The sequence below is a fragment of the Molossus molossus genome, unplaced genomic scaffold (genome assembly GCF_014108415.1).
Source record: "Molossus molossus isolate mMolMol1 unplaced genomic scaffold, mMolMol1.p scaffold_m16_p_14, whole genome shotgun sequence".
Classification (NCBI taxonomy): Eukaryota; Metazoa; Chordata; class Mammalia; order Chiroptera; family Molossidae; genus Molossus; species Molossus molossus.
Window position 1 is genome coordinate 89,283,224 of NW_023425349.1, and position 27,791 is coordinate 89,311,014.

The 27,791-nt window shown below is 41.9% G+C and overlaps 1 protein-coding gene across 1 annotated transcript in view; it reads left to right on the top strand.

Annotated features, from left to right (window-relative positions):
* SPIN1 (spindlin 1) overlaps positions 1–27,791 on the top strand; it is an 87,947-nt gene that overhangs the window by 50,154 nt on the left and 10,002 nt on the right. The window contains exons 3-4 of the mRNA XM_036261365.1: positions 10,870–10,918; positions 23,727–23,980. Of these exons, the coding sequence (XP_036117258.1) occupies positions 10,870–10,918; positions 23,727–23,980 (303 nt within the window). The remainder of the gene's footprint in view (positions 1–10,869; positions 10,919–23,726; positions 23,981–27,791) is intronic.

Below are 27,791 nucleotides of genomic sequence, written 5' to 3' on the forward strand. Positions count from 1 at the left end.
AGGCCATTGATATTTAAGGTGATTGTTGGATTAATATTTGCCATATTTGTTACTGTATCCTAATTCTTGCCATTGTTTATTCTATTTTTTGCTTTCCACTCTTTTTCTGCTTTTAACTAGCATTTTTCATGATTCCATTTTTTTCCCTCTCTTATTTTTTAGCATATCAATTACCATTGGTCCTTGAACAACGTGGGTTTGAACTGTGCAGGTCCACTTATGTGGATTTTTTTCACTGAATACTGTAAATGTATTTTCTCTAGTTTATTGTAAAAATATGGAATGTAAAATGTAACATGAAAAAGTGTGTTGACTGTTATTGAGAATTCTGGTCAATAGTAGGATATTAGTAGTTAAGTTTTGGGGGAGTCAGGAGTAAATATGTAGATTTTTGACTGTGCAGAGTGTTAGCTTCCTTAATTAACCCCAGCATTGTTCAGTGGTCAACTGTATGCTTTCTTTAAAAAAATTTTTTTTTCTTTATTGATTTTAGAGAGAGGAAGGGAGAGGGAGAGAGAGATAGAAACATTGATGAGAGAGAACATCCGTTGACTGCCTTCTGCGTGCCCCCCGCCGGGAATCGGGCCCACAACCTGGGCATGTGCCCTGACTGGGAATTGAACTGGTGACCTCTTTGTGCATGGGTCAACGCTCAACCACTGAGCCACACCGGCTGGGCAACTGTATGCTTTTAAAAAACTTTTTTAGCTGTAGCATCTGCAATGTACAAATATTCCAAATCCACTTTAAAATGATACTGTAGTGCTTCACTGGTAGTAACAATACCTTTTAATAGAAAGTATTCTAATTCCTTCTCTGATGCATTTACTAATATTATTTTGGACAAAATGTTATCAATTTAGTTTTAAATAAGGAAAATTAAAATTTTAACGTTACTTATTCTATGTCTTGGCTATTTTAAATAATGCAGTGAATATAGGGGTGCATGTGTCGTTTTGAATTTGTGTTATGGATTTTTTCGGATAAATATCTGAAAGTGGGATTGCTGGGTCACATTATAGTTCTTTTTTTTGAAGAAGCTCTACTATTTTCCATCGTGGCTGTACCAATTTGTTACTTACGAATAGTCCATGAGGGTTCCTTTTTTTGTACATCCTCATTAGCACTTGTGTTTGTTGATTTATTGATGATCACTTTTCTGACAGGTGTGAGATGGTAACTCATTGTGGTTTTGATCTGCATTTCCCTGTTGATTAGTGATGTTGAACATCTTTTCCTATGTCTGTTGGCCATCTGTATGTCTTCTTTGGAAAAATGTCTATTCAGGTCCTCTGTTCAATTTTTAATAGGATATTTTGTTTTTTGTTTTTTGTCGTGTTAAAGTGTATGTCTCTCTCATATATTTGGGGTATTAACACCGTATCAGATGTTATCACTTGTGAATAATTTTTTTCCCCCATTCAGTAGGTTGTCTTTGTTTTGTTAATGGTTTCCTTTGCTGAGCAAAAACTTTTTTAGTTTATTTTCTCTTTGTTTCCCTTGCCTAAGATGATATGTTGAAAAAGATGTCAAAGAGCTTCTGCTTATGTTTTCTTCCAGGAGGTCTATGGTTTCAGGTCTTACATCGAAGTCTTTGATCCATTTTGAATTTATGCTTGTATATGTTGTAATACAGTGATCTATTTTCTTTTTCTTTTTTCTTTTTTTAATGTTTTTTCTTTATTGATTTCAGAGAGAGAGGAAGTGTGAGGGAGAGAGAGATAGAAGCATCGATGAGAGAGAACATTGATTGGCTGCCTCCTGCATGCCCCAAACTGGGGATCAGGCCCACAACCTGGGCATGTGTCCTGACCGGGAATCAAACTGGCAACCTCTTGGTGTGTGGGTCGATACTCAACCACTGAGCCACACTGGCCGGACTATTTTCTTTTTTTTAAATAATTTTTCTTTATTGATTTTAGAGAGAGAGAGAAACGTTGATGAGAGAGAACATCGATTAGCTGCCTCCCGCATGCCCCCTACTGGGGATTGGGCCCACAACCTGGGCATGAGCCCTGACTGGGAATCTAACTGGCGACCTCTTGGTACATAGGTTGACGCTCAACCACTGAGACACACCAACCGGGCTTTTTTCATTTCTTTTGCACGCATCTTTCTAGTTTTCTCAATACCATTTGTTGAAGAGACTTATCTTTACCCCAGTGTATTTTCTTGCCTCCATTGTTGTAGATTAATGACTGTATAAGTGTGGGTTTACTTCTGGGCTGTCTATTCTGTTTCATTGATCTTCTTGTCTGTTTTTATGCCAGTACCATGCTGTGTTGATCACTGTAGCCTTGTAATACAGTTTTTAAAAAATTTTACCTTTGCCCTGGCCGGTTTGGCTCAGTGGTTAGCCGGTCAGCCCACGGACCGGGGAATCCCGGGTTCCCGCTAAGGGAATGTACCTCGGTTGCAGTTTGTCCCCGGCCCCTGTTGGGGTTTTGTGGGTGGCAACCAGTCGATGTGTCTCTCTCACATCGATGTTTCTCTCTCTCTTACTCCCTCTCTCCCTCTCACTCTATCTGAAGATGAATGCAAAAATGTCCTCCAGTGAGGATTAAAAAAAAAATTTTTTTTAATCTTTATTGTTGAAAGTATTACAGATGTCCCTCCTTTTTTCCCCAATTGAAACCATCCTCCCTGCCCTCCCCCCACCTTCACACTGTTGCCTGTGTCCATTGATCATGCATAAAAGTTCTTTGGTTTATCTCTTCCCATCCCCTGCTACCCCCTACCCTCTGAGGTTTGTCAGTCTGTTTCCTACTTCCATGTTTCTGGATCTATTTTATTCATCAGCTTATTTTGTTCATTATAAGTGAGATCATGTAGTACTTGTCTTTCTCTGACTGGCTTATTTCACTTAGCATAATACTCTCCAAGTCCCTCCATGTCATCTCAAAGGGTAAGAGATCTTTCTTACAGCTGTGTAGTATTTCATTGTGTATATGTACCACAACTTTTTTATTCATTCACCTACGGATGGACACTTGGGCTGTTTTCAGATCATAGCTATTGTAAATAGCACTGCTAAGAACATAGGGGTGCATATATTTTTTTCTGATTGGTGTTTCAGGCTTCTTTGGATATATTCCTAGAAGTGGGATCACTGGATCAAATGGCAGTTCCATTTTTAATTTTTTTGAGGAAACACCATACTGTTCTCCATAGTGGCTGCACCAGTCTGCATTCCCACCAGCGTGTACTGGAGTCTCCTTTTCTCTACATCCTTGCCAGTGCTTGTTGTTTGATATTTTGTTGATGGTAGCCATTCTGGCAGGTATGAGGTGATACCTCATAGTCGTTTTAATTTGCATCTCTCTGAAGATGAATGACATTGAGCATTTTTTCATACGTCCCCGGGTCATTTGTATGTCCTGTTTGGAGAAGTATCTATTCAGGTCTTCTGCCCATTTTTTTAATTGGATTGTTTGTCTTCCATTTGTTGAGTTGTATGAGCACTCTATATATATTTTGGAAATTAACCCCTTATCTGATACATCATTGGCAATCCCATACTGTGGGGCTCCCTTTTCATTTTGACGCTGGTTTCTTTTGCCATGCAGAAGCTTTTTAGTTCGATGTAGTCCTGTTTATTGATTTATTTTCCTTTGTTTCTCTTGCTCTAGGTGATGTATTGGGGAAAATTTTGCTACATGTGATGTCTGAGATTTTGCTGCTTACATTTTCTTCTAGCATTTCTGTGGTTTCATGAGTTTCATTTAAGTCTTTTATCCATATTGTTTATTCTTGTGTTATCTGAAAATAATGACATGTCATCTGAAAATAATGATAGTTTGTTTCTATGTAATAGGTAGATGTTTTATATTCCTGTTTTGGCTGAATGGCCTTATCTAGTAGGTGTTCTATGAGGTCTAGTGGCACAGTCTCCTTGGTCCCCTGAGCCCCATGCTCCAGGGCTGTCTCCCATGTGGGTTGTGTGTTTTTTCCTACAGTAGTTGGGCTTGATTGCTGCTGCCATGTTAGTGGGTGGTGTTGACCCTCAGACTGACTGGCTGTAAGGGCTGGTCATGACTATGGAGGAGAAGTTGGTGTGCATGGGCTGACTCCATTGAGCGGGAGTTGCTGTAGTGAGGCTCAGGGGCCATCTGAGTCAACCTTTGGGTTTTTGGAGCTGGTTGGGTGGTGCTCTGGTGTGGCCTGAAGCTGGCCACCAGGTTTGTTCAGAGTGGAGCCTCTTGGGAGGGGCTTCAGTGCAGGCCAAGGTCATTTGCCGATTGTGCTGTGCTTGGAGCCCCTTGGGAAGAGGCCGTGTTGTGAACTGACACCAGCAGCCTCTAGCGCTGGGCTTGGGGATATTTGGTGGAGCCCATGATGATGTTAGCTGAGGACTGCTGCCACTTGGGCTGGGCTTGTGGCTGCTGCTTATTCCAGGCCTGGGTCACCTGATGGGAGTTATGGAAGTTGAAATGAGTTGCCTCTTTGCTGAGCTTGGGTATGCTTAGCAAGAACTACAAGGCACGCCGAGGCTGGCCCCTGCCAGTTTGTGGTTTGTGGACCTTTGAGAGATTTTGGGAAAATCTGCAGCACAAGTCCAGGTTGCTGCTTGTGTGGAGAAGCCACTGGAAGAGGCTGAGGCAGGAGAGGTGGGGCATGGTCTCCAGGGAATCACCATGGGGGGCGATTGGTGTTAGCCAGGTTAACTAAGAGTGCAGAGTGGGCTGGGTGGGTGGGAGGAGAGCTCAATGAATAGAATGAACAGTATGGCCAGCCAGCACTTCCATTCCCCCGCTTCCCCTGAGAGTTGCCCTTACTCTAAAGTCAGTAAATTCAGGTCCTCCCCAGGTATCCCTGGCACTTTTTGAGCTGCTGCCTCTGCTCTGGAGCTTAGAGTGAGTGAGTTTGTGAGTGAGTGTGTGTGTGTACACTGGTCCTTTAAGAGCAGAGTGTCTTTGTCTCCCACGGCACTTAGTCTCTTCCACACAATTCTCTGCTGGTTTTCACAGCCTGATGTTATGGGGACCCCTCCTCCCAGCACTAGTGCCCTGTGTGGCGCTCTAACCCCTATCTCTTGGTGGGGGACCTCCACCAAGTATCTCTGGAGTCGAGATACCCTTCTGATTCTTCATAGCCAGATGGTGGGTGTTGGACCTGCCTATTCTGCCTCTCTGCCCTTCCTGCCAGACTTGATGTGGCTTTAAAAAATATCTTTATTTCAAAATTATTCAATTGCCCTGGCCGGTTTGGCTCAGCGGTTGGAGCGTTGACCTGCGGTCCAGAGAGACCGGGGTTTGGTTCCCGCTAAGGGCACGTACCTTGGTCGTGCGGGTGGCAGCCTCTCGATGTGCCCCTTTCACGTCGAAGTCTCTCTCTCTCTCTCTCCCTCCCACTCTATCTGAACAAAAAATGGAAAAATGTCCTCGGGTAAGGATTAAAAATAAATAAGTAAAATGTCCTGGTTTAAAACAAAAACAAAAACAAACCAAAAAAACAAAATTGTTCAATTTATTGATTTAGAGAGAGAGAGAGAGAGAGAGAGAGGAAGAGGGGTGAGGGGTAGAGACATTGGTTTGGTTTTCCACTTATTTATGCATTTATTGGTTGATTCTTGTGTGTGTCCTGACCAGGGATCAGACCTACAACCTTGGTGTATCGAGACAGTGCTCTAACCAACTGAGCTACCTGGCTAAGGCCAAAAAAGGTCTTTACTCATAGGACTTCTGTTCATCTAGTCTTCACCTGGTTCTCAATGATGGTTGTTCTAATGCAGTTGTACATTTCATATGATTGTGGGAGCTGGCGAGCAGAATTTACCTATTCTGCCATCTTGACCTGAAGTCTGATTTTCTGTGGTTTTAATATAAGTGTATATATCCTTGTTTGTTTTATTTCATCACTTACTTTGTGTTCTCTAAGCTTCCTGGATGTGTGGTTTAGTGTCTGCTGTAAACTTGGGGACATCATCGGTCATTATTGCTTCAAATATTTCTTCTGTCCCTTTCTTGGTTTTCTGGCATTTTTATTATGCATATGTTACACCCTCATTTCTGTCCTAAAGTTCTTGGCTATTCTGTTTGTTTTCTTTCCGCCTGCGTCTTTTTTGTTTGCTTTTCAGTATTGGAAGTTTCTGTTGACATATTTTCAAGCTCAGAGATTATTTCTTCAGAAGTGTTAAGTCTGCTGAGTCCATCAAAGGCATTCTTCATTTCTGTTAGATGTTTTTGATCTCTACCATGTCCTTTTGATTTTTCGTATACTTTTTATCTCTCTGCTTACATTATCCATCTGTTTTTGTGTGCTGTCTACTTTTTTCATTAGAGCCCTTACCATATTATTCATAGTTACTTTATTGTTAATTCTCACCAGAGGATCTTTTTAAACCATTGGGGGCAGGGAGAGAGAGAGAGAAACATTGATGTGAGAGAGACACATTGATTGGTTGCCTCCCGCATCACCCCAAACAGGGCTGGAGATAGAACCTGCAACCCAGGTACATGCCCTTGACAAGGAATCAAACCCGAGACCCTTAGGTCCGAGGGCCGATGCTCTCACTGAGCCAAACCATCCAGGGCTGTTCATAGTTACTTTACATTTCTTGTCTGATATTCCAACATTGCTATATCTAAGTCTGGTTCAGTTACCTGCTCTTTCTTTTCAAACTGTGCTTTTTTGGCCTTTTAATATGTCTTATAATTAATTATTTGATGATAGCCAGACATGATGTACTGGGTAAAGGAACTCCAGTGAATAGGCCTTTAGTGAGATGGTGGTGAGGTGTGTGTTTGTGGGGGGGAAGGGGGGGTTCTCCTGTGCTGTGAATAAGTCTTTGTCTTTCAGTGAGTCTCTCACTGGGTTGTGACTTTCACAAGCCATTCTCTGTATCCTCCCCTCCCCCTTATTTGAGCTAGGATTGCATTGGGGCTGTAGAGATCTGGGTATTTCCCTATCCTCAGCTCAGTTAGGGTCTTATAAAATAGTTTCTTAGCGGGCAGGCCCTGGTTAAGAACAGAATGCTCTGGTATACTTCTCCCTCCTTGCTGGAAGCAGGAGGGGATTTTCAGTGATCTTCACCATGAGAACCTGGTGGAAAGTCCTGGAGATAAAACACATAAAAATGTGGAGGCCCCCGCCCATCTCTCCCATGACTGGTTCCCTGCTGTTTTTACAAAACTCAGACTTGACTACACTGAGCCTCCAGCAGCTGGTTAATTACTGTTCCGGCTGACCTCCCCCAGCACTGGTTCTCTGGAGGTGTCTGCTGGTTAGTTGTGATTCTGTGTATTTGTATGTCTGTTTCTCTAGTTGTGGGGTCAGCATTTTGCTTTGTGACCTCACTTCTGTGACCAACCTAAGAAGAGCTATTGATTTTTCAGCTTATTCAGCTCTTGTTAGGACAGAGTAATGACTTCCAAACTCCTAACATACCACACTGAAAACAAGAAGTTCTGTTTGTTCTTTTTAATTTTCAAGAACTTTTGTTTTCCTTTTTCATAGCCTCTTGTTCCCATTTATGACTGTAGTTTCTTCAGTTCCTTGAGAATACCAATTCTTTTATTTAATCTTTGTAGTTCTTGGACCATTGTGTGAGCAGTGTTGCTACTTATTTCTTCTTTCTCAGTTCTACCACTGAGGTTTTGTTACTTGATTGTAGATCGTTGTTTGTCCATTCATACCTAAGGATTAAGGATGAATTACCAATGGCTTACTTTTTTTTAAGTGATCAAGAGAAAGTTGTTTCTGCCATGGTAATCTTTTAAATGGGAAATCAACTTTGTGAGGATGTGTGGGGATGAATGGGTCTGATAAGCTTTGTCAGATGTAGGGACAAGGACATGTCTATTATGCTGGGGGCGCACCAAATGCCTGAAGTCAGCTGCCTTTTCCTCATGGGATCAGCGTGGGGAGGAAGGGAGGGGATCCTGATGCCCGGTGCAGTGGCAGTAGGATTTGATAGACTACTGTATTTTCTGTCTGCTTTTGCATTTCTTATCTCCTCATGCTTGTCTACTGACACCTAGAGATGTTCCAGGAGTGCTTCAGGTAGATTTACTCTCCGTCCAGTCTGTGTCTTATACTCACCCATGAGCTGCCCACTTCTTTGAGTGCATGAAGACATGCCTGGTGAAAGTGGGTGAGCATCAGGGCCTCAGCTTGCTATCTTACCCGTGAAATAAAACAGACAGTCTTACACAGACCCGTTGGCCATATAGCTCCTTTTTCAGTTAACTTTTTAAAATTGTAAATGTAATAGTAGTACAGAAATCTTTGTTTACAAAATGGTCACCTTCATCTAAGGCCAAGAAGAGAAATAACTCAGAAGCCTTCCTTCTCCACCCAGGGGAACCTTTGTTCTGAGTTTATGATAAAAAGTCCTTTATTTTCTTTGTATTGTTACTTAGTGTGAATTATGATCTATGTAGTAAGTACTGCTTTGGCTGTATCACACAGATTTGATAGATTGTATTTTTATTTTTAATGTTTTATTTATTGTTATTTTTAATTTTTTTAGAGAGAGAGGGGAAGGGAGAAAGAGATAGCAACATGGATTGGCTTCCTGCATGCCCCCTACTGGGGATTGAGCCTGCAACCTGGGCATGTGTCCTGACTGGGAATTGAACTGGGACCTCTCAGCCTGTTGGTCAGAGAACTTCATACGATTTCAGGTTGTTTTAAATGTATTGAGAGTTGGCATTATGAGTAGCATATGGTTCCTCTGAGTTAATCTTCCTATGTGAACTTGGTATAAAATGTGTATTTTGACATTATTGGATTAGTACTCTAAATGTCAAGTAACGCAAGTTGACTGTTGGTGATGTTCATGTCTATATTCTTTCTGATTTTCCACTCATTATATTAATTACTGAGAGAAAAGACTTCAAATCTCTAAAGTATTGATATGTCAGTTTTTCTTGTGAATTTTGTCAGTTTTTGCTTTATGTATTTCAGTATTTTGTAATTAAGTTCAAAGTCATTTAAAATTGTTAAGGCTTTTTGAATAATTGACCGTTCTGTTATTTTGAAACAACCTTTATGTTCCCTGAAGTTAATTTGTCTGAAGTTATTAATTGTCTCTCTCTTCATATGGTCTCTTACGTGGTGCACTTCAACTATGTCCATTAAGGTGTTGCAGGCAGTGCTGGGTGGGAAGGTGTCTGCATGAGGTGTGTCTGAGTTCACAGGGAGGGGCTATTTCTTTTAGCAGCACCTACAGATCAGTGTGCTGTCCTCTGGCGTATGTGGTTTCTGACAAGTCTGGAATGAGTGCTTTCTGTTTCCTTGATTTTAATGTCTTTTATTCATTGGCTGTTGAAATTTAGTGAGGATGTGCCTTGGTACGGTTTCCCTGGTTTTTACCCTGCTCTGTCTATGTTGATTTTGCAAGCTGTGTGGTTGTGTACTTACTTCTGGAAAGATTCTGCCCTTCGTTTTGTTCAGATTTGTGTTTTCCCTTCAGCCCTCTGCCCTCTCTTTTGTGAGGTCCAGGTTCATTTATGTTACCTGTCCAACAGGTCACTGAGGCTGTTCATTTTCCTAGTTTATTTTGTTGGTATTGTTCCATTTTGGATACTTTTTATCCTTGGGGTTTAATCTTCTATTAACCATATTCAGTAATTTAAAATTTTTTTCAGATCATGTATTTTTCTCCAGTTTCATTTTTTCACCATTTTTCTATTTTAAGTGTCTCATTTCTTAAAAATTTTTAAAATATATTTTATTGATATTTAGAGAGTAAGGAAGAGAGAGAGAGAGAGAGAGAAACATCACTGTGAAAGTGAAACAACAATCGACTGCCTCCTGCACGACCCCTTCCAGGGATTGAGCCCACAACCCAGGCATGTGCCCTGCCAGGGAAATCTAACTGGCAACCTTTTGGTGCATGGGAGGATGTCCAACCAACTGGCCCATACCAGCCAGGGCAAGTGTTTGTGTTTTTTAGATATTTGAGCATATTTATTATAGTTCTTTCCACCTCTTTGTCCACTAATTACACACTTTTGGTCTTAAGCTGCTTGGTTAAATGGTTACAGTTTGCCACTCTTTGGTATGTATAGCAATTTTTGCTGGGGCATTGCACCTTTGAATTTGTTGTGGGAGTATTCAGTTTTTGTTGATGACTGTTGGTGAATGTTGGAGCTTATTTTGGAAGCAGACGCCAGGATGGGTCTGTAGCAAGTCTTTTTCTTAGGGCCTGCAGACTTCCTGTTAAGGGATAACTTTTATTGATTTTTACTGACTGCCCCATGTGTTCAGAGAGGTGGGCAGATGGATTTTGAATAACCTTCATGCCTTTGCAGGTTAGTATCTTAAGCCCCTCACCCGCACAATATTTGGAACCCCCTCTGGGGTCTCATTGCCAGCACTCTGCCTACACCTCCCAGCCCCCTCACTCTTCCCAGCTCCAGTCTGACTCTCAGCGTTGCAAAACCAGTGTTCTTCTGGGTTTCGTACAGCATCACCCACAGTTGTTCGGAACACAGCCCGCGTTAGGGCGGGACTTCTGCTCCTGGTCCCTGGTCTCATGCAGCTCCTTCTTTCACTGCCTGGGTCTGGACGTCCCGTATCTCCTGTCCTGATTTTTAGTTGTTGTGTGCAGGGATACAGTTCTGTGACTTTTAGAACTTTATAGCTAGGATTGTCACTTTTATTTGGTTGTATTTTTTGTTCACATGATTTTGGTTTTGTTTTTTATGGCTAATTTGGGGAGATGAACTGTTCATCATTTTATCTTCTCAGAACCCTTATATCTGTTTTGAAAGTTCAGTAAATGAATAGCTTTCTTATACATTGGTCATTTACAGTTTATTTTCATTTCATGCTTTATGACACAGCTTTCTAAGTTAATTTTTCTCTTGAGTTTGAACTATTTTTTATCCAGTTTTCATTGACTTATACTCACTTCTCTTTTAGGCCATGCTGGTGTATCGGCAAGCATGATGAAGAAAAGGACGTCCCACAAGTAAGCAATTCTGAAACTTGCTTTGAGATAGCAGGTTGTGGCTTTTGGTTATGTGGGGTGTGAGGTCATCCATGTGAGACCCTTTCCCCTGTAGTGAGGAGGTCTTGGCCCACAGCAGCCAGCCTCACATAACTGCACTGCACGCTGAGTCATGGAGTGGATCATCTCCCTGTCCACCCCCTCATCCTTGGCCTGTTCTAAGTGTACCTAGGTCCATCCTTCAGCTTTTAAAAGCCCTCTGGGCCATGATTCCCCTCCAGCTTGATGGGGGCTGGGCAGATGGGCGAGGTGTCAGTTGTGGCGGGTGCATCATGAACCTCTTCTAGTCTTTCTTTGGAAGGGCTGCACTCTGACCTGCAGGTTCCTCTCTGGGTCTCGGATCCATTGCCGGACCAGGAGTTCCTTGTGTACAGAAACCATAGTTCATGCTTGAGGGCCTGACTAGCACACTGCCTGGCAGACTCACTGCTTTTTAACATTTTCAGATGAATGAAGAGCTTGTAACTTAGAGAAACACATGCACATTGAGAGATAATTAAATAGCCATGTGTTTTTAGTGACACATATGTTATAAATCCTCAATTCTGTAGGTACCAGACTACAGAAGCCACTTTTTCTCCCTCAAATTGTTTTCTGCATATAATTATATCCAAGGAGAAAATAGAGATACTACTATCTTAAATAATACTATCTACTACTGTACTATATTATATTTAATAGAGTTCACAAGTATCCACCAATACTGGTGACTGCCACTACACCATGGAAACTGCTCTAACACATCATTTCTGATAGTACGAGTCGTCATCTCAGATTTCTTGACCCTTGCCTCCTGAACCTCTCATAGCAGGTGTTTCCAAATTATTCTTAGTGAAGGGCTCATGCTCTTGGTCACCACACCATTCTGGTTGAATAATGTAAGAGGCCTCTGAGCTATTGTGGGAAAACAGTTTCTTTCAGTAATGATTGATGATTAAAGCAAACCTGTGTCCACTTAAATGAACTGTGAATACCTAATGTAAATATCTGTGATATTCAGTTCAAGAAATGTCCTGGAAAGTAAAAGTGTCAAGGTGAGTATGTTCTTATGTCCCTAAGGTTTGATAAAGTTCTTCTCATGTTCATTGTGTTCCCCATTCCTCTCATGGCTCTGCCATGCCCAGCGATTTGATAACTGATGCAATAGATATCCACTCGGCATCATATTGTCACCGTAAATGGCACATTTCTTGGCAAAATGGAAGGTGATGATAAAAACTTAGAGTGGGAATAAAAGCAAATTATACATTGACTTTGCAAGACCAGAACAGTCCGTGCAAAATAGATTTTGCTACTTAGATTAAAATAAATGCCTTTAAGAATATAATGTATATTATGTTTTATCTACTTTTACTTATTTCCAGATAGAGAATTTCAGGCAATCATGGATCTGAGCTCTTGGGCCTGTTATTAATGCATTTTGTTTGAGAGAGATTTCATGTGCCTCATCCTAAACTAGATGTTTATTAACTCATGGCTTTAATATACTTGTTATCTTTTTCCCCTAAAGCACCAGGAATTAACAAATGCAGTTCATATGTGTACCAGCTCAAAGGCTCTTTGGTCCTGTGTGTTCTGTTCTGTGGGGAACTCCATCCAGTGCTTTAATAGGAGGTGTGCTCGTCTCACAGGCTGGAAGAAGCCTTGACCATGTTGCTCTGTAGCAAAAGGGAGACACTGAAATGAAAGGAAAAGTAACAGTATTTTCCTATTTTTTCTAATCTCGATGCAAATATGAAGATGGGTGGAAGGGAAAAAAGATTGAAACAAAATCCCCATTTCACCAGTGTTGGCTGTTAATAGTAGCCTTGGAGGGGTAGCAGGGCGGAGCTGGTGAGGAGGCCCCTGCTTAGAAGCTGGCTGGCGTTGGAGTGGGAAGCAGACCTGCTTAGTGGTGGGCTCAGCAGGTTGCTTTGTCTGCCTGGCACCCCCTTGACTCATGGCTAAAATCAGTGTTGGGTTAGAAGAACCATAAGTTTTCAGCTTTCAGCACAGACTTCTTTCTACAAATGAAATGTTCATAGAAAAGCAGAGCTGGAGCCTCACTGTTCCCTTGTCTGCCACACTGCGGCTTTCCACCAGTGGTCATGCTCATCTCGATGGCATGTGCTGGCACAGGGGTCTGAGCAGCAGCCCCCTGTGCACATGCCTCTACTGGCTTGCGAGAGACATTGTCCTGAGCACAACAGTCTGTCCCTGTGGTTGCCAAGAGGATTCAGGGAACCGTCTCTGAGGTGCTTAGAGCAATGCCTCTGCACCCGGAAACCTTATGTGTTTTTAGAGTAATAGAAACAAACCTGGGTGCCTTCCTGGAGTCCAGACCCCTTGCTCCATTTTGGGGACACGCCTTTCCTGCCTTCCCAGGAGGTGGTCTGGGAAATGTGTTTGCATAGAAAGTACATCCTGAAGGGAAAGGACTATAGTTGCAGAAGTCTAAGGTGAATTTAGCTATAGAGGTTTTTTGTTTCCATTTTCAAATGTAAGTCAGTTTTTTTCTTCCTTAATATGAATAGTGGATAGGTCTCCATTTCAGGGCACTGTTGGAGGGTGTGAGTAGTCTTTGGTCTGTTTCCTACTAATGTACATCTAGAGGATGCACAGGAATTGTTACTATTACACTAATGAGACATATTTCCAGGGAATGCTTTTCTTCCTCTTCATAAGACACAGTACTAGTCACTAACAAGATTGTCTTTGTACTCCTCCTCCACATATACCTGCTGTGGTTTCATGTAGTTTTCATGGCGCCCAGACAGGATCCACGAGCCCCTCTGTGCATAGAGGTTAACTAACTCTTCTGAGATTATACAACTAAGAGTGATTCTAGAACCTGTATTCACTACCACAGTGTATTTCCCGAACTGCATGTTTTGTTGTCTCATATCTGAAAAATCTGTTATTTCAGTCATAAGCAGAAAGAGTAAGTAACTGTTAGAACAGTTGTCTAAATAAAGCATGATGCTGACCATTTTAAATTGGTCAAAACAGGTAATACTTTTCAGTCACCTTGCAGTGACTGTAACTTGAACCAATGAAAGTGAATAGGCTGTGGAAGACACTGGGGGCACTGGACATTCTAGGTGTCCTCAGGCACACAGTGTATGGACAGAGCAATGAAAGAGACCGTAAGTACTGGGATGGAACACTTGACTTCCTTCTCTGTCCTGTTTTTATATTTGTCATTCGAAGCTGGGAATGATATCAGCTATAGAGCTTTTATCAAGCAGAAGTAACCAGAAAAGCCATTTTTTCTCTCTGCTTGCTGATACGCATCTTGCAAAAGGACAGTTGTTTTGATTTAATCTATGTTTTCTTCTGAAATCCGCTGGAACAGAGAAAGGGAACTGCTTTTATATCAATACTAAATGGAATAAGGAAAGAAAGGGTATCAGTAATTCATGTAATAAATTACATAGTGTGTAATAGGTATAGCTCATAGAATTGTGGTAATTGAAGATTTAATTTAAAAAGTATGGTGCCTTTATGCTCAGTGGTGTGGCTCAGTGGTTCAGCATTGACCCATGCAGTAAGAGGTCACCAGTTTGAATCCTGGTTAAGGCACATGCCCAGGCTGTGGGTCTGATCTGCAGGGGGGCATGCAGAAGGCGACCAATCGATGTTCTCTCTCATCAATGTTCCTATCTCTCTCTCCTTCTCTCTTTCTCTCTCTCTCAAATCAATAAAGAAAAAAAAATTTTTAAGTATGTTGCCTTTATATATTGGCTACCAAAATAACATATATAACTACTGATGAGGAATAGTGGTTAATTTAAGTCATTAAGGAAGTCTAGATGAAAGGTCTTTCAATACAGATCTTGTGTTGATGACAAATAATTAGATTGGTACTTTCAGAAATTATTTAAAGTATTGAGAAAAGTACGTAAATGTCTTCTACACTCTCAGTTCACCCCTTTGGGAACATGGGAGCACAGAAATCAGGGTTTGTTCTGAACCAGCACTGCTGAGGTGTGGTGCTGGGTCAGCAGGTGCAGTGGCGTTTGGGGTTTGCTAGCACCTTTGATCCCTCTCCACACCTGGCAGTGGAGTGGACTCTCCTTTCACCATCTCTGCAGGTGCTGGGACACATGCCGGAGTGTGAGAAGCACTGGCCTAAAGTGTCACCAGGGCTGATAGTTTAGGCACACGAGAGAACTAAGTCTTGTATGGAAATGAGCACGGTCGTCCCTCGCCACTTTGTGCTTCGACTTTCGTGGCTTCATTCTATCACAATTTTTTCAAATATATTCATTAAAAATTGATTGAGACAATGACAATGATACAGCGCACACTCGGTTGTCTGAGTCAATTATACACCCCTGTATTACAATTCAAATGAAAATTGCTGTACGTATGGACTGTAGGCCTATGTATTCGAGCCCCCCAGGAATCCTTCAACGCCAGGTGCAACCGCTAGAGTCTGGAATGGATTAACCGCTATAAATGAGGGACGACTGTACACATAGTCATAGCAGTGAAAGGTGGGAAGATGCTGTGTATTTGGTTACCTCGTGCTCCCATTGAAACGATAAGAAAAGCTATTGTTAGCCATCAGGGCAGATATCAGTTCATCCCTACTGAAGCCATATATTTTCCAATCTCTCTATTATTTTTTTCCTTGAATCATGTTTCAAGAAATAGCTTCTGTAGATAAGAAACAAGGAAAGTAATGATCAGTGTTTAATTCTGGTTTCTCTCCTTTAACACTTGAACTGTTGTTTGCACTTCGCTGTAACTTCAGATGACTTTGGTTGAGTGAAGTGTATTGGTATCTGTGTACATTATTGCTGTTTGTCTATTGACTGCCTGGTGGGTGATAGTTAAGAGCACCTTGGACTTTTTCCCAGGAAAAGCACAAGAGATTGAAGGCTGTTAAAAATACATATATCAAGCGGAACATCATCATAAATCAAAATCACCGTATTCAAGGAGTCCCCATTTTAAATGAAAAATTTACGTTAAATCCTTAATCTCACATTTCTGTTTGTGCTGTTCTCAGATTGCATGGTCCAGAGATGACCAGAGTGTGCTTGTGTCCTCTTCACACTTTCTCCCAGTAATCTGGCATGTTCTGGTCTGTTGTTTGCTTCTATATAGACTGTATTTCATTTCTACCAAAGTCTTTCTGTTGCTTTTAAAGTCTAAATTAGCAATTAGAAATTAAAATAAAATGTAAAAACTTGATTAACATATAGTTTTTAACTTTCTACTATGAAAAAGTTTACTAATGCCATTATCCATTGATTATAGCTGTTAATAATTGAACACATATTTTAAAAGTCTTTTCTACATATCTGTATGGATAATTGTGTGTATAAAGTTTTTTGGGTGGTTGTATTTTCTTCATTTGTGGGTATTTAAAATGTCTTTAAATTCTTTTATTTTTAGTGTCCCCTATTATGAACACTGCTCAAAACATCTCTGTAGCTATATATATCTTTGTGCTCGTCCACTATTTTCTTTTGATAAATTTTCTAGATGTGGAGTCACTGGGACAATGTAGTGCCAAATTGTTTACCAAAGGGGTTGGTTCTATCTGCTCCTGTGAGCAGACAGAAATAGTACTTCACTGTAATTTACATTAAAATAACTCCTCATACCTTGCAGTTTTTGTTACTGATCATTTACCAGACCAGAACACTGAGACATTTCTGAAAGATATGAAGCACATGGGGACAGATTTGTATAGAAACTAAGCTGAGCTAAGGAACTTTCAGCCACTGTGAGCTGAAAAGGAAAACATGTAAAAAGTGGATATTGACATTAGACCCCCACTGTCCAGTTCAGAGATAGAAAGCCTGGCCATGACCGCCGGTCACTATAGACAAGACACCCGTGGCACTAGTCCCACAGCAGATGCTCACCTTACCTCCCCTGACTTAATGTCTCAGCTCACTCCTCGCTGCTCTACACCTGTTTGGGTCATGCTGCATCATCAGAACCTGCACCGACTGTTCAGACAACAGAACCTCGACTTGACCTAAAGAAATACCACAGCCACAGATACCACTGTTGCCTTGCCTTCCATTTTAAATATGCATTCCAGGAGTCATCCATCAGTTATCCAGGGAGCACTGACAACGTGAAAGGAGGTCATACATGGAACTGCTGGAGAGCTAACCAGGAATCTGCAAACGTGAAGAATACCACCGCCCAAGTGGCAGCAGACCCAGCACAGAAGGCCGACCCCCAGAGAGTTCATAGGGGAAAGCAGGAAGGGAAATGACCATTATCCTTGGGATCAGGGTCATGTTTATGAAAAAGAAAAACTGTTCAAATAAGATAAGGAAACAATCAGTGTGTAGAAATTAAAAATACTGTGTAAGATATTCAGGCTGAACCTCAAGCCTACCAATTTTACCTAATTCAAGAAAAATTGAGATGAGGAGTTTTTTCCCCTGGATTTTTAGAGAGAGGAAGGGAGAAGGGGAGAGAGAAAAACATCGATATGATAGCAAAACATCAGTTGGCTTCCTCTTGCTCGCCCCCTACCTGGGAATGAGACTGCAACTCAAGCATATGTTCTGACCAGGAATCAACCAGCAACCTTTCGGTGTACAGGATGGCGTCCAGCCAACTGAGCCACACCAGCCAGGGTGAGCTGAGTTCTTGATGAACAGTATGAAAGGGAAGTTGAGTCACAGAGGATGATAGATCTGGAAGTAAGTACTAGCATTCATTCATCTGATAAGAGTTTCAGAAAGGGGATGGGGGAAGAAAGAATAAAAATGAAGATGATTTTGCATTGCTTTTTTTAGCTTGACCAAGTGATAGTGAGGGACCACTAAAAATACATCTCAAGTTCTGGTGACATTTCAGAATCCAGGAGCAAAGAAAAATCTAAAGACTGAGAGAGAGAAATGAGTTACTCTCAAGGGTGTGAGGATCAGATTGGCATCTGTTGTCTATAACTCTGGGAGATAGAAGAAAATGAAAATAATTTTTCCAATAAAAGTACTGAGGGGAAAGGATTTGGAACCTGACTTGCATACCTAGGTTTTGCAGCGATGAGGGCGAAATAGTATTTTGATGCAAGAATCTAGAGTTGGCATTTATGAGCCCTGTCTGGTTCACCAGAGGGTATCTGGAAAGGAAAAATACGAGAAGAAAATACATGAAAATATTAAGGGAAAAGGAACAAATGTTCTTTTTTGTTTATTTTTAAATAAGGCAATGATTTAAAAAATTCTTAAAATAGCAAAATGAAAAATCACAATTTGAAACAAAAGTCTAAACATCTGCAACATGGTGAAAGTGACCAAGCGGGGTTACTAGGTGCTACTGTGTTTGCTTTTTAAAATTGTACTTTTCCTAAGAATTTTTTTTTATAGTCTTGCTTGGTTTGGGAAAGGGAAAGTGTAGTTTTTGATTTAATTGTTTTTTGTAAGAAAATGTAAATATATATTTGATATTTTGAAAGTTAGACGCCGTTGCTGTAAGAGTAGGAAGTTGTAGCTTTCATTGGAACTTTGGTGCGAAGAAACCGCACTCATTCTGCTTGTACAGACTGAAGGGAGAAAGGGGTGAGGAAGGAAAGCTTTGCGGACATAACACAGTGTTAGAATAGACCCAGGCATATTACTTTCTGCAGCAGAAGTTTATTCAGTTTCCTTGGAGACAGGGAGGAAATAAAACCTAAGCAAAAGAAAGGGTCAGGGAAAAAAAAAAAAGACTTCCGGTCAAGATGGCGGGTAGGTGAACGCGGTATCGCGTCCTCCCACAACCACATCAAAGTTACAACTAAACTACAGAACAACCATCATTCAAAACCGCCTGAAATCAAGCTGAATGGAAGTCCTACAACTACGGAATTAAAGCAGCAGCCACATCCAGACTGGTAGGAGGGCGGAGGCGGACGGGCTGGTCCCACACCCGCGTGTGGTGGATAAAAATCAGGAGGACACCTCGGCTAGGAAGGTCCTTCCTGAGGACTGAGGGGTCCCTGTCCCACACCAGGTGCCCCGCTCAGGGTTCCAGTGCCAGGAAGAGAATCCCCATAATTCTGGCTGGAAAAACCAGCAGGAACTAAGGCTCAGGGAGGCTGAGGTGGCTGGAGCCCCAGGCAGCTCCTTAAAGGGCCCGCGCACGGACTTATCGGACTCTCTCCCTCTGAGCTTGGAGGGGAGGCAGCTCGAGGGGCGCCAGAGACATACAGGGAAGAACTGAGCTGTTTGGCACTGGAGCAAGGGCTGGAGAGGGGGCTTTCTCTGGGACAAATGTGCTGTCAGAGGCCTTTGTTCCTTTGAAAGTGAGCCCTTACCTGGGGCGGCAGATAGTCGCCATATCTGGGACTCCAGCAACCTGGCTCACACTGGTGGCCCCGCCCCGCCACCCAACTTTCAGGCCCACCCAAGCTGTTGCCACTTGCTTAACCATAGGATTGGCCAGTCTTGGATCCTGCTTCAGGTTTTTCCTAAATTCTTTCAAACAAGCAGCATCTGGTCTCAGATAGCCCCATACCTCTCGTTAAGTAATACACAGAAACAAACACAGAGAGGCAGCCAAATTGAGGATACAAAGAAACAGGTCCCAAATGAAAGAACAGAACAAAACCCCAATAAAAGAACTAAGGGAAAGGGAGATAAGCAACCTAACAGATGCTGAGTTCAAAATACTGCTTATAAGGATGCTCAATGAACTTAGTGAGAACCTCCGTGAACTTAGTGAGGGCCTCAAGAGCATAATAAAGGACCAGTCAGAAATGATGGATGGATGCACAGTCAGAAATGAAGGAGGCATTAGCTGAAATAAAGAATAATTTACACAGATTCAATAGTAGAGTACATAAATCCAAGAAGCAAACCATCGATTTGGAATATAAGGAAGCAAAAAACGCCCAATCAGAACAGCAAAAAGAAAAAAGAATACAAAAAAATGAGGATAGTGTAAGGAGCCTCTGGGACAACTTCAAGCGTGCCAACATTCGCATCTTGGGGGTGCCAGAAGGAGAAGAGCGAGAACAAGAAATCGAAAACCTGTTTGAAACAATAATGGCAGAAAACTTTCCTAACTTGGTGAAGGAAACAGACATACAAGTCCAGGAAGCACAGAGAGTCCCAAATAAGATGAACCCCCAAGAGGTCCACATCAAGACACATCATCATCAAAATGCAAAAGTTTCAAGACAAAGAGAATCTTAAAAGCAGCAAGAGAAAGGCAGCTAGTTACCTACAAGGGAGTTCCCATAAGCTGTCAGCTGATTTCTCAAAAGAAACTTTGCAGGCCAGAAGGGAGTGGCAAGAAATATTCAGAGTGATGAAAAGCAAGACCCTACAACCAAGATTACTCTATCCTGCAAAGCTGTCATTTAGAATCGATGGTCATATAAAGACTTTCCCAGACAAGAAAATGTTAAAGGAGTTCATCACCACCAAACCGTTATTATATGAAATGATGAAGGGTTTTTTTGAAGAAAAAGATAAAATATATGAACAAACAAAATGGCAATGAATACATATTTATTGACAACGGAATCTACAAACACAATGAACAGGCAGAACAGAAACATTCTCATATATATAGAGAACATTTTGTTGGTTGCCAGTTAGGAGGGGGATTGGGGGAATGGGTGAAAAAGGTGAAGGGATTAAGAAGTACAAATTCATTGCTAGACTGACAAACCTCAAAGGGAAAGGGGTTGGGGGGTGGGAAGAAATAAACCAAAGAACTTATATGCATAACCAATGGACACAGACACAATAGTGTGGGAAAAGGCGGGAAGGGGGCAGGAGTGTGAGGAGGGCGTCAATGGGGGAAAAATGAGGAACATCGGTAATACATTCTACATTCGACAATAAAGATTAAAAGAAAAAAAAGGGTCAGGTCTTCATAATAAGAAGCTGCAGGAGCCCCTGGAACAGCAACGCCCACAAGCCTGCGAGTCCTCTGTAAAGCGCAGGCGAGGGAGGAGAGGCAGCCTGGTGAGCACCTCGAAGGTGAGCGGGGAGAACACTGGCTGTTCGGACATGGGAAGTGAAGGCACATCGGTGCCCGTCTTCAAGGAACAGCTGCACATCTCCGAGAACACCACCAGCGAGTGAGGAGGGATGAGCAACCAGGCTGGAAACGCTGCTGTGGACTTGCCAGTCGCTGTTCTCTGCTGCTCCGTTTATATGGTCGTCGTCTTATGTATTCATGGCTTACTGTTGGCCCCGTGCTGAATCTTTCCCAAGCGGTCCTTGGTATCTGAAGCTGTCCTGTGACTTCTGCAGGAAGCATCTGTGAGAACAGTGTTCCCCCAAGTTCTCACATGCTCACAGCTTTGTGGCCTTCACTTCGCAGTCAGTATAGTACTCATGGCTGATTATAAGACCTCTGGCTACATTTTCTTTCCTGAGGACCTGAAGTTCGTCACTCCACTGTCTGTGGCACAGTGTCATGGGGACATTCTGATTTCCTTTCCCTGACACAATGTAGTTCTTTTGCCCGGGTGCCTAAGAGGTGTTGTTTTCTTCAAAGTACATTTGTTTTACTAGAATGTCTTAGTGTCAGTAGTTCTAGGTCACCTTTCCCAGGGGTGCATTTGTAAATTGTTCATGAATTATTTTAGTGTTCTGTTTCTTCGATTTTAGTTTTTGGGTAGTTCTGTTAATGTAGAAGTTGAAATTTTTTATCTGTCAGCATCTCTTAATTCTTCATATTTTTTGCCTCATCTGTCTTCTTTTCGTGTTCTGTTTCCCTTATGTGTCCCATAATGTCTGTTTCTTTTCTTGTTCAGTCTTCATTTCCAAAAGTTTTTAGATGCTACTTATTTCCTGACCTGTGGCTGATTTTCCTCATGTCAGGTGTGGCCGTCCTGTTTCTGAGGTAAGGCCTCTGTCATGGCCTCCGTGTGTGCCTGATGTTAGCTGGTAGTTTCCTCTACCTTGTGAGCACCTTGTGGGTCTGCCTCCATCGCCTGCTGGTGCATCGTTCTGACTGTTACAGTGTCACCCTGTGTTGGCCCCACTGTGACCCTCTCCTGCTCTCCTGTCCACGGGGAGGGTGAGACCCTTCTAGGCCAGCTGTCCTCACCGCTCTCAGCTGTTTCTTTCCTGTGACTAGTCTCAGTCAGACCTTTTGAGGTCCGCAGCCTTTGGGACTTGTCCATAACCTCTGAACCTCTTTTCCTTTGTCCTGTGTCCCTGTCCTTCTCATTTAGGATGTTGCCCCCAGCAGTGCGTCCTCGGTCGCAGGCTCTGCCTTCCTGGAAGGCAGTTTTGCTGGGTGTTTGCAGAGCCTGGAGGGCAGGGGCAGCCCTGGCATTCCTGGTCTCCTCACAACCCACATGGAACCTCGTGGACCTCTCTCAGTCTGACTGGTGTTTTCCTCCTGAAGTGTGCTCCAAATGGTATTACATGGAACCGCTTGGACCTCTCTCAGTCTGACTGGTGTTTTCCTCCAGAAGTGTGCTCCAAATGGTGTTCTGCATCTTGCTTAGGTGACATTTCAGGCCTCATCAGGGCAGTCCCAGTGGTTTGTTCCAACCTATTTCTGTTCCATGTAACTCAGTAAATTTGCCAAACTGGTCTATTTAAAATATATACAATTGTAGTTTTATTACAGCGTACAATAAATAACTTGTTCTTTTTCAAAAGTGTGTTTGTGTTTATGCCAGTAGTTCGTCACTTTCATTCGTTGTAGAGCAGTGAGAGAGAGCCCTGTGCCCATAAAGTGTCGGTGGGGAATGCTCTCCTCTCGCTCAGGTTTCTCCTCCTTGGCATAGAGCAGCATCCAGGTGCCCCGCGGCTTTGGTCTTCAGTTTGTATTCAGGCCAAGTCTTGTCCCCACTGGGTACCTTTGGATATCTAGGTGAAACCAAGACTTTTCCTGATATCAAGAGGAAGGTGTATTATTTGTAAACACCGTGTGTAGATTTTCCCATTGTTAATAATCCGGAAAGAATGTAGTTTGGTGTTGTTCCAGTAATTTTTAATATTTAAGTATTTGTCACAAATTTAAGTGTTTAAGATTATATGTTTTCTAGAGAAGTAATGATAGTATAATGCATGGATGTAAGTCAGTCTGGACTCCAGTTTAATGTCCAGTTTAAAGTTCAATGTCTAGTTTATTTTTACTGTTTAAGCCAGGGATTTGGGGGAGGGGCGGGTTGTGGCAGAATTATCTGAGCATTTGAATGGATTAAATTAAATAGTTATTTTTTTATGTTTTAATTTTTATTGATCCCCCCCACCCCCAAGGGAGAGAGAGAGACAGAGAGAGAGGAGAGAGAGACAGAGAGAGAGGAGAGAGATAGAGAGAGAGAGAGAGAGATTGAGATTGAGATTGAGATTGATTGGCTGCCTCCTGCACGACTCCCACTGGGGATTGAACCGGCCACCTCTCTATGCATGGTACAGTGTTCTACCAACTGAGCCACACCTGCCAGGGCTATTCTTTTTTTTTTTTTTTTACTAGAAATGGATTTATTCTATAAGGCCATATACATGTATCTCTTTCTTTGATTATTTGGGATAATTGTGAGTTGATTGTATTAGGGTACTCAGCTGAAAAATTGATACTTGATGTGGGGGCTTGAGATGCTACTGAATAGTCAAATTTTTCTGCCTGTCCACACTTGGGGTACACAAGAAGCTCCTACTGCCAACCCACTGTGTGCTCACATGGGGTAGAGAAGGGCCACTCCTGTGAGCCACGCTGCATGGCTGTGGGACTGCCTGAGTGGCTGACTGGCCAGCACGGTTGGGTCGTCTAGGGAGAGCATGCTAGTAGTTGTGTTGGGTCTAGTGTGTGCCTTTGAGCTGACACCTTACGTGTGTATGTGTGAATACAGAAAACACCGGAGCAGTGTGGGGCCGAGCAAGCCCGTGTCCCAGCCTCGGCGGAACATCGTAGGCTGCAGGATTCAGCATGGGTGGAAGGAGGGCAGTGGCCCTGTCACCCAGTGGAAAGGAACCGTTCTGGACCAGGTGCCTGTAAACCCTTCTCTGTATCTTATAAAATACGATGGATTTGACTGTGTTTATGGACTAGAACTTAATAAAGATGAAAGAGTTTCTGCGCTTGAAGTCCTCCCTGATAGAGTTGGTAAGTTCTCTTTACTATTTCTGTGTTTATATGCTTTAAAAATAATTACTTATGGATGCCTTCTGATTATTCTTTTGTATTATTGGTATTTTTACTTTTTTGGAGTACAAACACTCTGTATTTTAAATCAGTCACCTGATACCACAGAAACAGATCAGGGCGTGATCTAGAGCTGCAGTTCACAGAATGGGGTGGAATCCAGGGCAGGTGAAGCAGGTTCACAGCTCCTGTGGAGACACATACAGGTGTGATTCTCCCAGGGGCTTTGTTACTGCAGAGGAGTGTCACTCACAACTCTAAACTTACTTTTGCCCCGCCCCAAGATGTATAAGATTGTGCCCCAGGAAGTTTTAATATGGTTATTTCTCACATTTTGTTTACTGTTTATCTGCACTTTGATGGGTAAGAATATCTCATTAGCTCAAATATCGTGTGTTTATTTCATTGGATTATAACAGCTAAGAAAAATCTTACACATTTTGGAATTTTTATGTGAAATGTATCTTCCATTCTGCGTTACTACGTAAATGATAATTGTACTCTCAGCCAAAATTTAAGCAACCAGAACATGAACTTCATTATACATTCCTTAGGGTCTGTGTTTGTACAGTATTTGTTGAAATAAGAAGCTCTTTTAAAAAAACTCATACAGCGTTGGTTTTACTTTGCATAATTTAAATGCCTTAAGACATAAGGTGTCAGTAAATAATAATGACTCATTTTATTTTTAATATCACTAGGATGTACCCAAATGAATGTTACTTTCTTCAGAGTATTTACTGTGAAATGTTGTCTTGCTATGAATCACTGTGACGCTGCTGCTGCTCGAATGCTTGCTCATGCTTTGGACCATGCAGTAACAGATGTAGCCTCCGCAGGTCTGGGCTTCAAGGGTGGACGTTTTGGGATCACATTGTCAAGGGAAGAAGCTTGGCTTATCCAGTCCCCTCGTCCCCTTTGTTTTTGCCATTGTCTTCTTGGGACACCCGCTTCCCCCAGCAAGTTAAATCTTTGCCAACAGCAGGTTTTTTGTTCATCTTCCCTTCAGATAGCCAGCAAATGTTAGGTCTTGACTCATTTTGTATAAGCATGGTTCAGTTTCGTTCTTTAAATTATTCCCAAAGGTACCTAATTGTGTAATAGTAAATCTTTGGCATTTTTAAACATTTTAATCTATTCTAAGTGCAACTGAACAACTTACTTTTCCTCATGAGGCACACCCTCTATTTCCTCTTGATCTTAACATTAGTCCATTTCCCACCTCAGAACCTAACATAGATTACTCGCACCTTCAGGGCTTAAGAAAAAAATTTTTAAAAAAAATCCTCAGCTGAGGGTATTTTCCATTGATTTTTCAGATATAGTGGGGGGGGGGAGAGAAATATCGACATGAGAGAGACACATCTATCGCTTGCCTCCCACACAACCCCAACCAGGGCCAGAGATTGAATGGCAGCTGTGGTAATGCTCCCTTGACTGGAATCGAACCTGCGACTCTTAACTGCTGAGTCAAACCGGCCAGGGTGGGCTTAAGAAAATATTATCCACACCTTTGTGTCAATTATTTGTCATAAGCAATTATCGTGGATTCTTTTTCTGACCCAAAACTTGAGTCTCTGCTAGCTCATTGAAAAGTCACTGCGTTTTGCTGCATGGCCTGTGTTAGTTCTTTTGTCATCATAGGACAGAAAAAAATACTTTTATCTTGATTTGAAAAGACAAAAAACAAACATCCCAAAAAATTGATCTCTGGAAATCTGGAGATAGGATTAAGAATTTCTTAGTGTTTTTCTTTATAGTTCTGGACTATCTCAGTTTCCAACAGTAGGCATGGAATTGGGATTGTAAAAACAGCAAAGCAATTTAACAAAGGCAATGCAAGTCCTCTGCAAACCAGCAATATATCACGTGCCAAATTTAATTAATAGCCAATTATACTATTCCCTATGATACTCTAGTCTGAAAAATATGTTCCATGTAGTTCCAGAAACTCTGTTAATTTGTTTCAGGCAGTACATTAGACTGTAGTTATAATTGTGTTTTCCTTAAGCTAAAGGTGGAGAAAAAGTATGTCACTCAGCCTAAAAGCATGTGATGGCACAGAATAATAGTTCCTGAAGTATGGGGACTGTTGAGGTTTCCTGAAGCCCATTCAGGAGGTTTGTGAAGTTGATTTTCATAATAAGATAGAACTTGTCTTTATTTTTAATCCTCACCCAAGGATATTTTTTCATTTATCTTCAGATAGAGTAGGAGGGAGGGAGAGAGAGAGTGAGAGAGAAACCTCAACATGAAAGAGACACACTGACTGACTGCCTCCTGTGTGACCTTGACCAGGGCTGGGGACAAAGTGCAGCTGAGGTTCATGCCCTTGACCAAAATTGAACCTGAGACTCATTGGTCCACAGGCCAATGCTCTAACCGTTGAGCCAAACCAGCCAGGGCTTTACTCTCTTATCATTCACAATTACACACTGGGGTTTCCCACTGTTTGGTAGAATTGCGTGACTCAACAAACACAGTCAGGTGGGGAAGAGAAGATTTACAGTGTGAGTACACAAAACACAGAGTTTATTCTTGTATTAACTGGAAACCTGCTTGCCTCATCCTGTATTGTCTATATGAACAGTGCATGACATTACCAAATCATGTATTCGCCCCCCCATCCCAAATCATGTATTTGTAAAAGATCCATTCAAAGACCAATAGACTGTTTTTTTTTAATCCTCACCCGAGGACATATTTTTATTGATTTTAGAGAGTGAGGATGGAAGACAGAAACATCCATGGGAAAAACATTGATCGGTTGCCTCCCATGTGTGCCCTGACCAGGGATCGAACCCATAACTGGGTGTGAGCCCTGCTCAGGAATTGAACCTTCAGTCTTTTGGTGTTTGGGATGACGCCCAACCTGTTGAACACTCAGCCAGGGCAAAACCAACAGACTTTATTGGGTAAGAAACACACAACATAAAATTTACTACTTTGGCCATTTTAAGGCCCAGCTCAGTAGTTACATACATTCACGTTGTTGACACAGATCTTCAGAACTTTCCCATCTTGTGAATCGAATTCTATCCTCTTTAGTCAACTCTCTCCCCTTAACGCACCATTCTATTTTCTGTGTCTGTGAATTTGATTATTTTATATATTTCATAAGTATTATATGACATTTGTCTTTGTGACTGGCTTCTTTTTCTTAGGATAATGTCCTCAAGGTTCATTCATGTTGCAGCATGTCAGGCTGTTCTTTCTCTTTAAGGCTGAATGCCGCTCCATTGCATGTGTGGAGCATCCTTGTTTACCCGTGCGTGCACACTTGGCGTTGCTTCAACCTTTTGGCTGCTGTGATCAGTGCTGCTATGAACATGGGTATACAAATATCCCTTCAGCACCCTGCTTGCAGATTTTTGGGGTATATACCCAGAAATGGAATTACTGGATCATATGGTACTTTTTTGTTTAGTTTTCTGGGCTCCGTACATACAGGTACTGTTTTCCACAGTGTTGGTAACATGTCACGGTCCCACCAACTGCACCAGGGCTCCCGTTTGTCTATCTGCTCACCCATGCTCGTTATTTTCTGTTGGTCTTAATTTGCATTTCTCTGATTATTAGTGGTTTGGGGCATCCTTTTGATTATTGGTATGGGATTTTAGCAGAAGTGTCTATTCAAGTCCTTTGCCCATTTAAAAAAAAAATTATTATTATTATTATTATTATTATTATTATTATTTTAATCCTCACCCAAGGACATTTTTCCATTTTTTGTTCAGATAGAGTGGGAGGGAGAGAGAGAGAGAGAGAGACA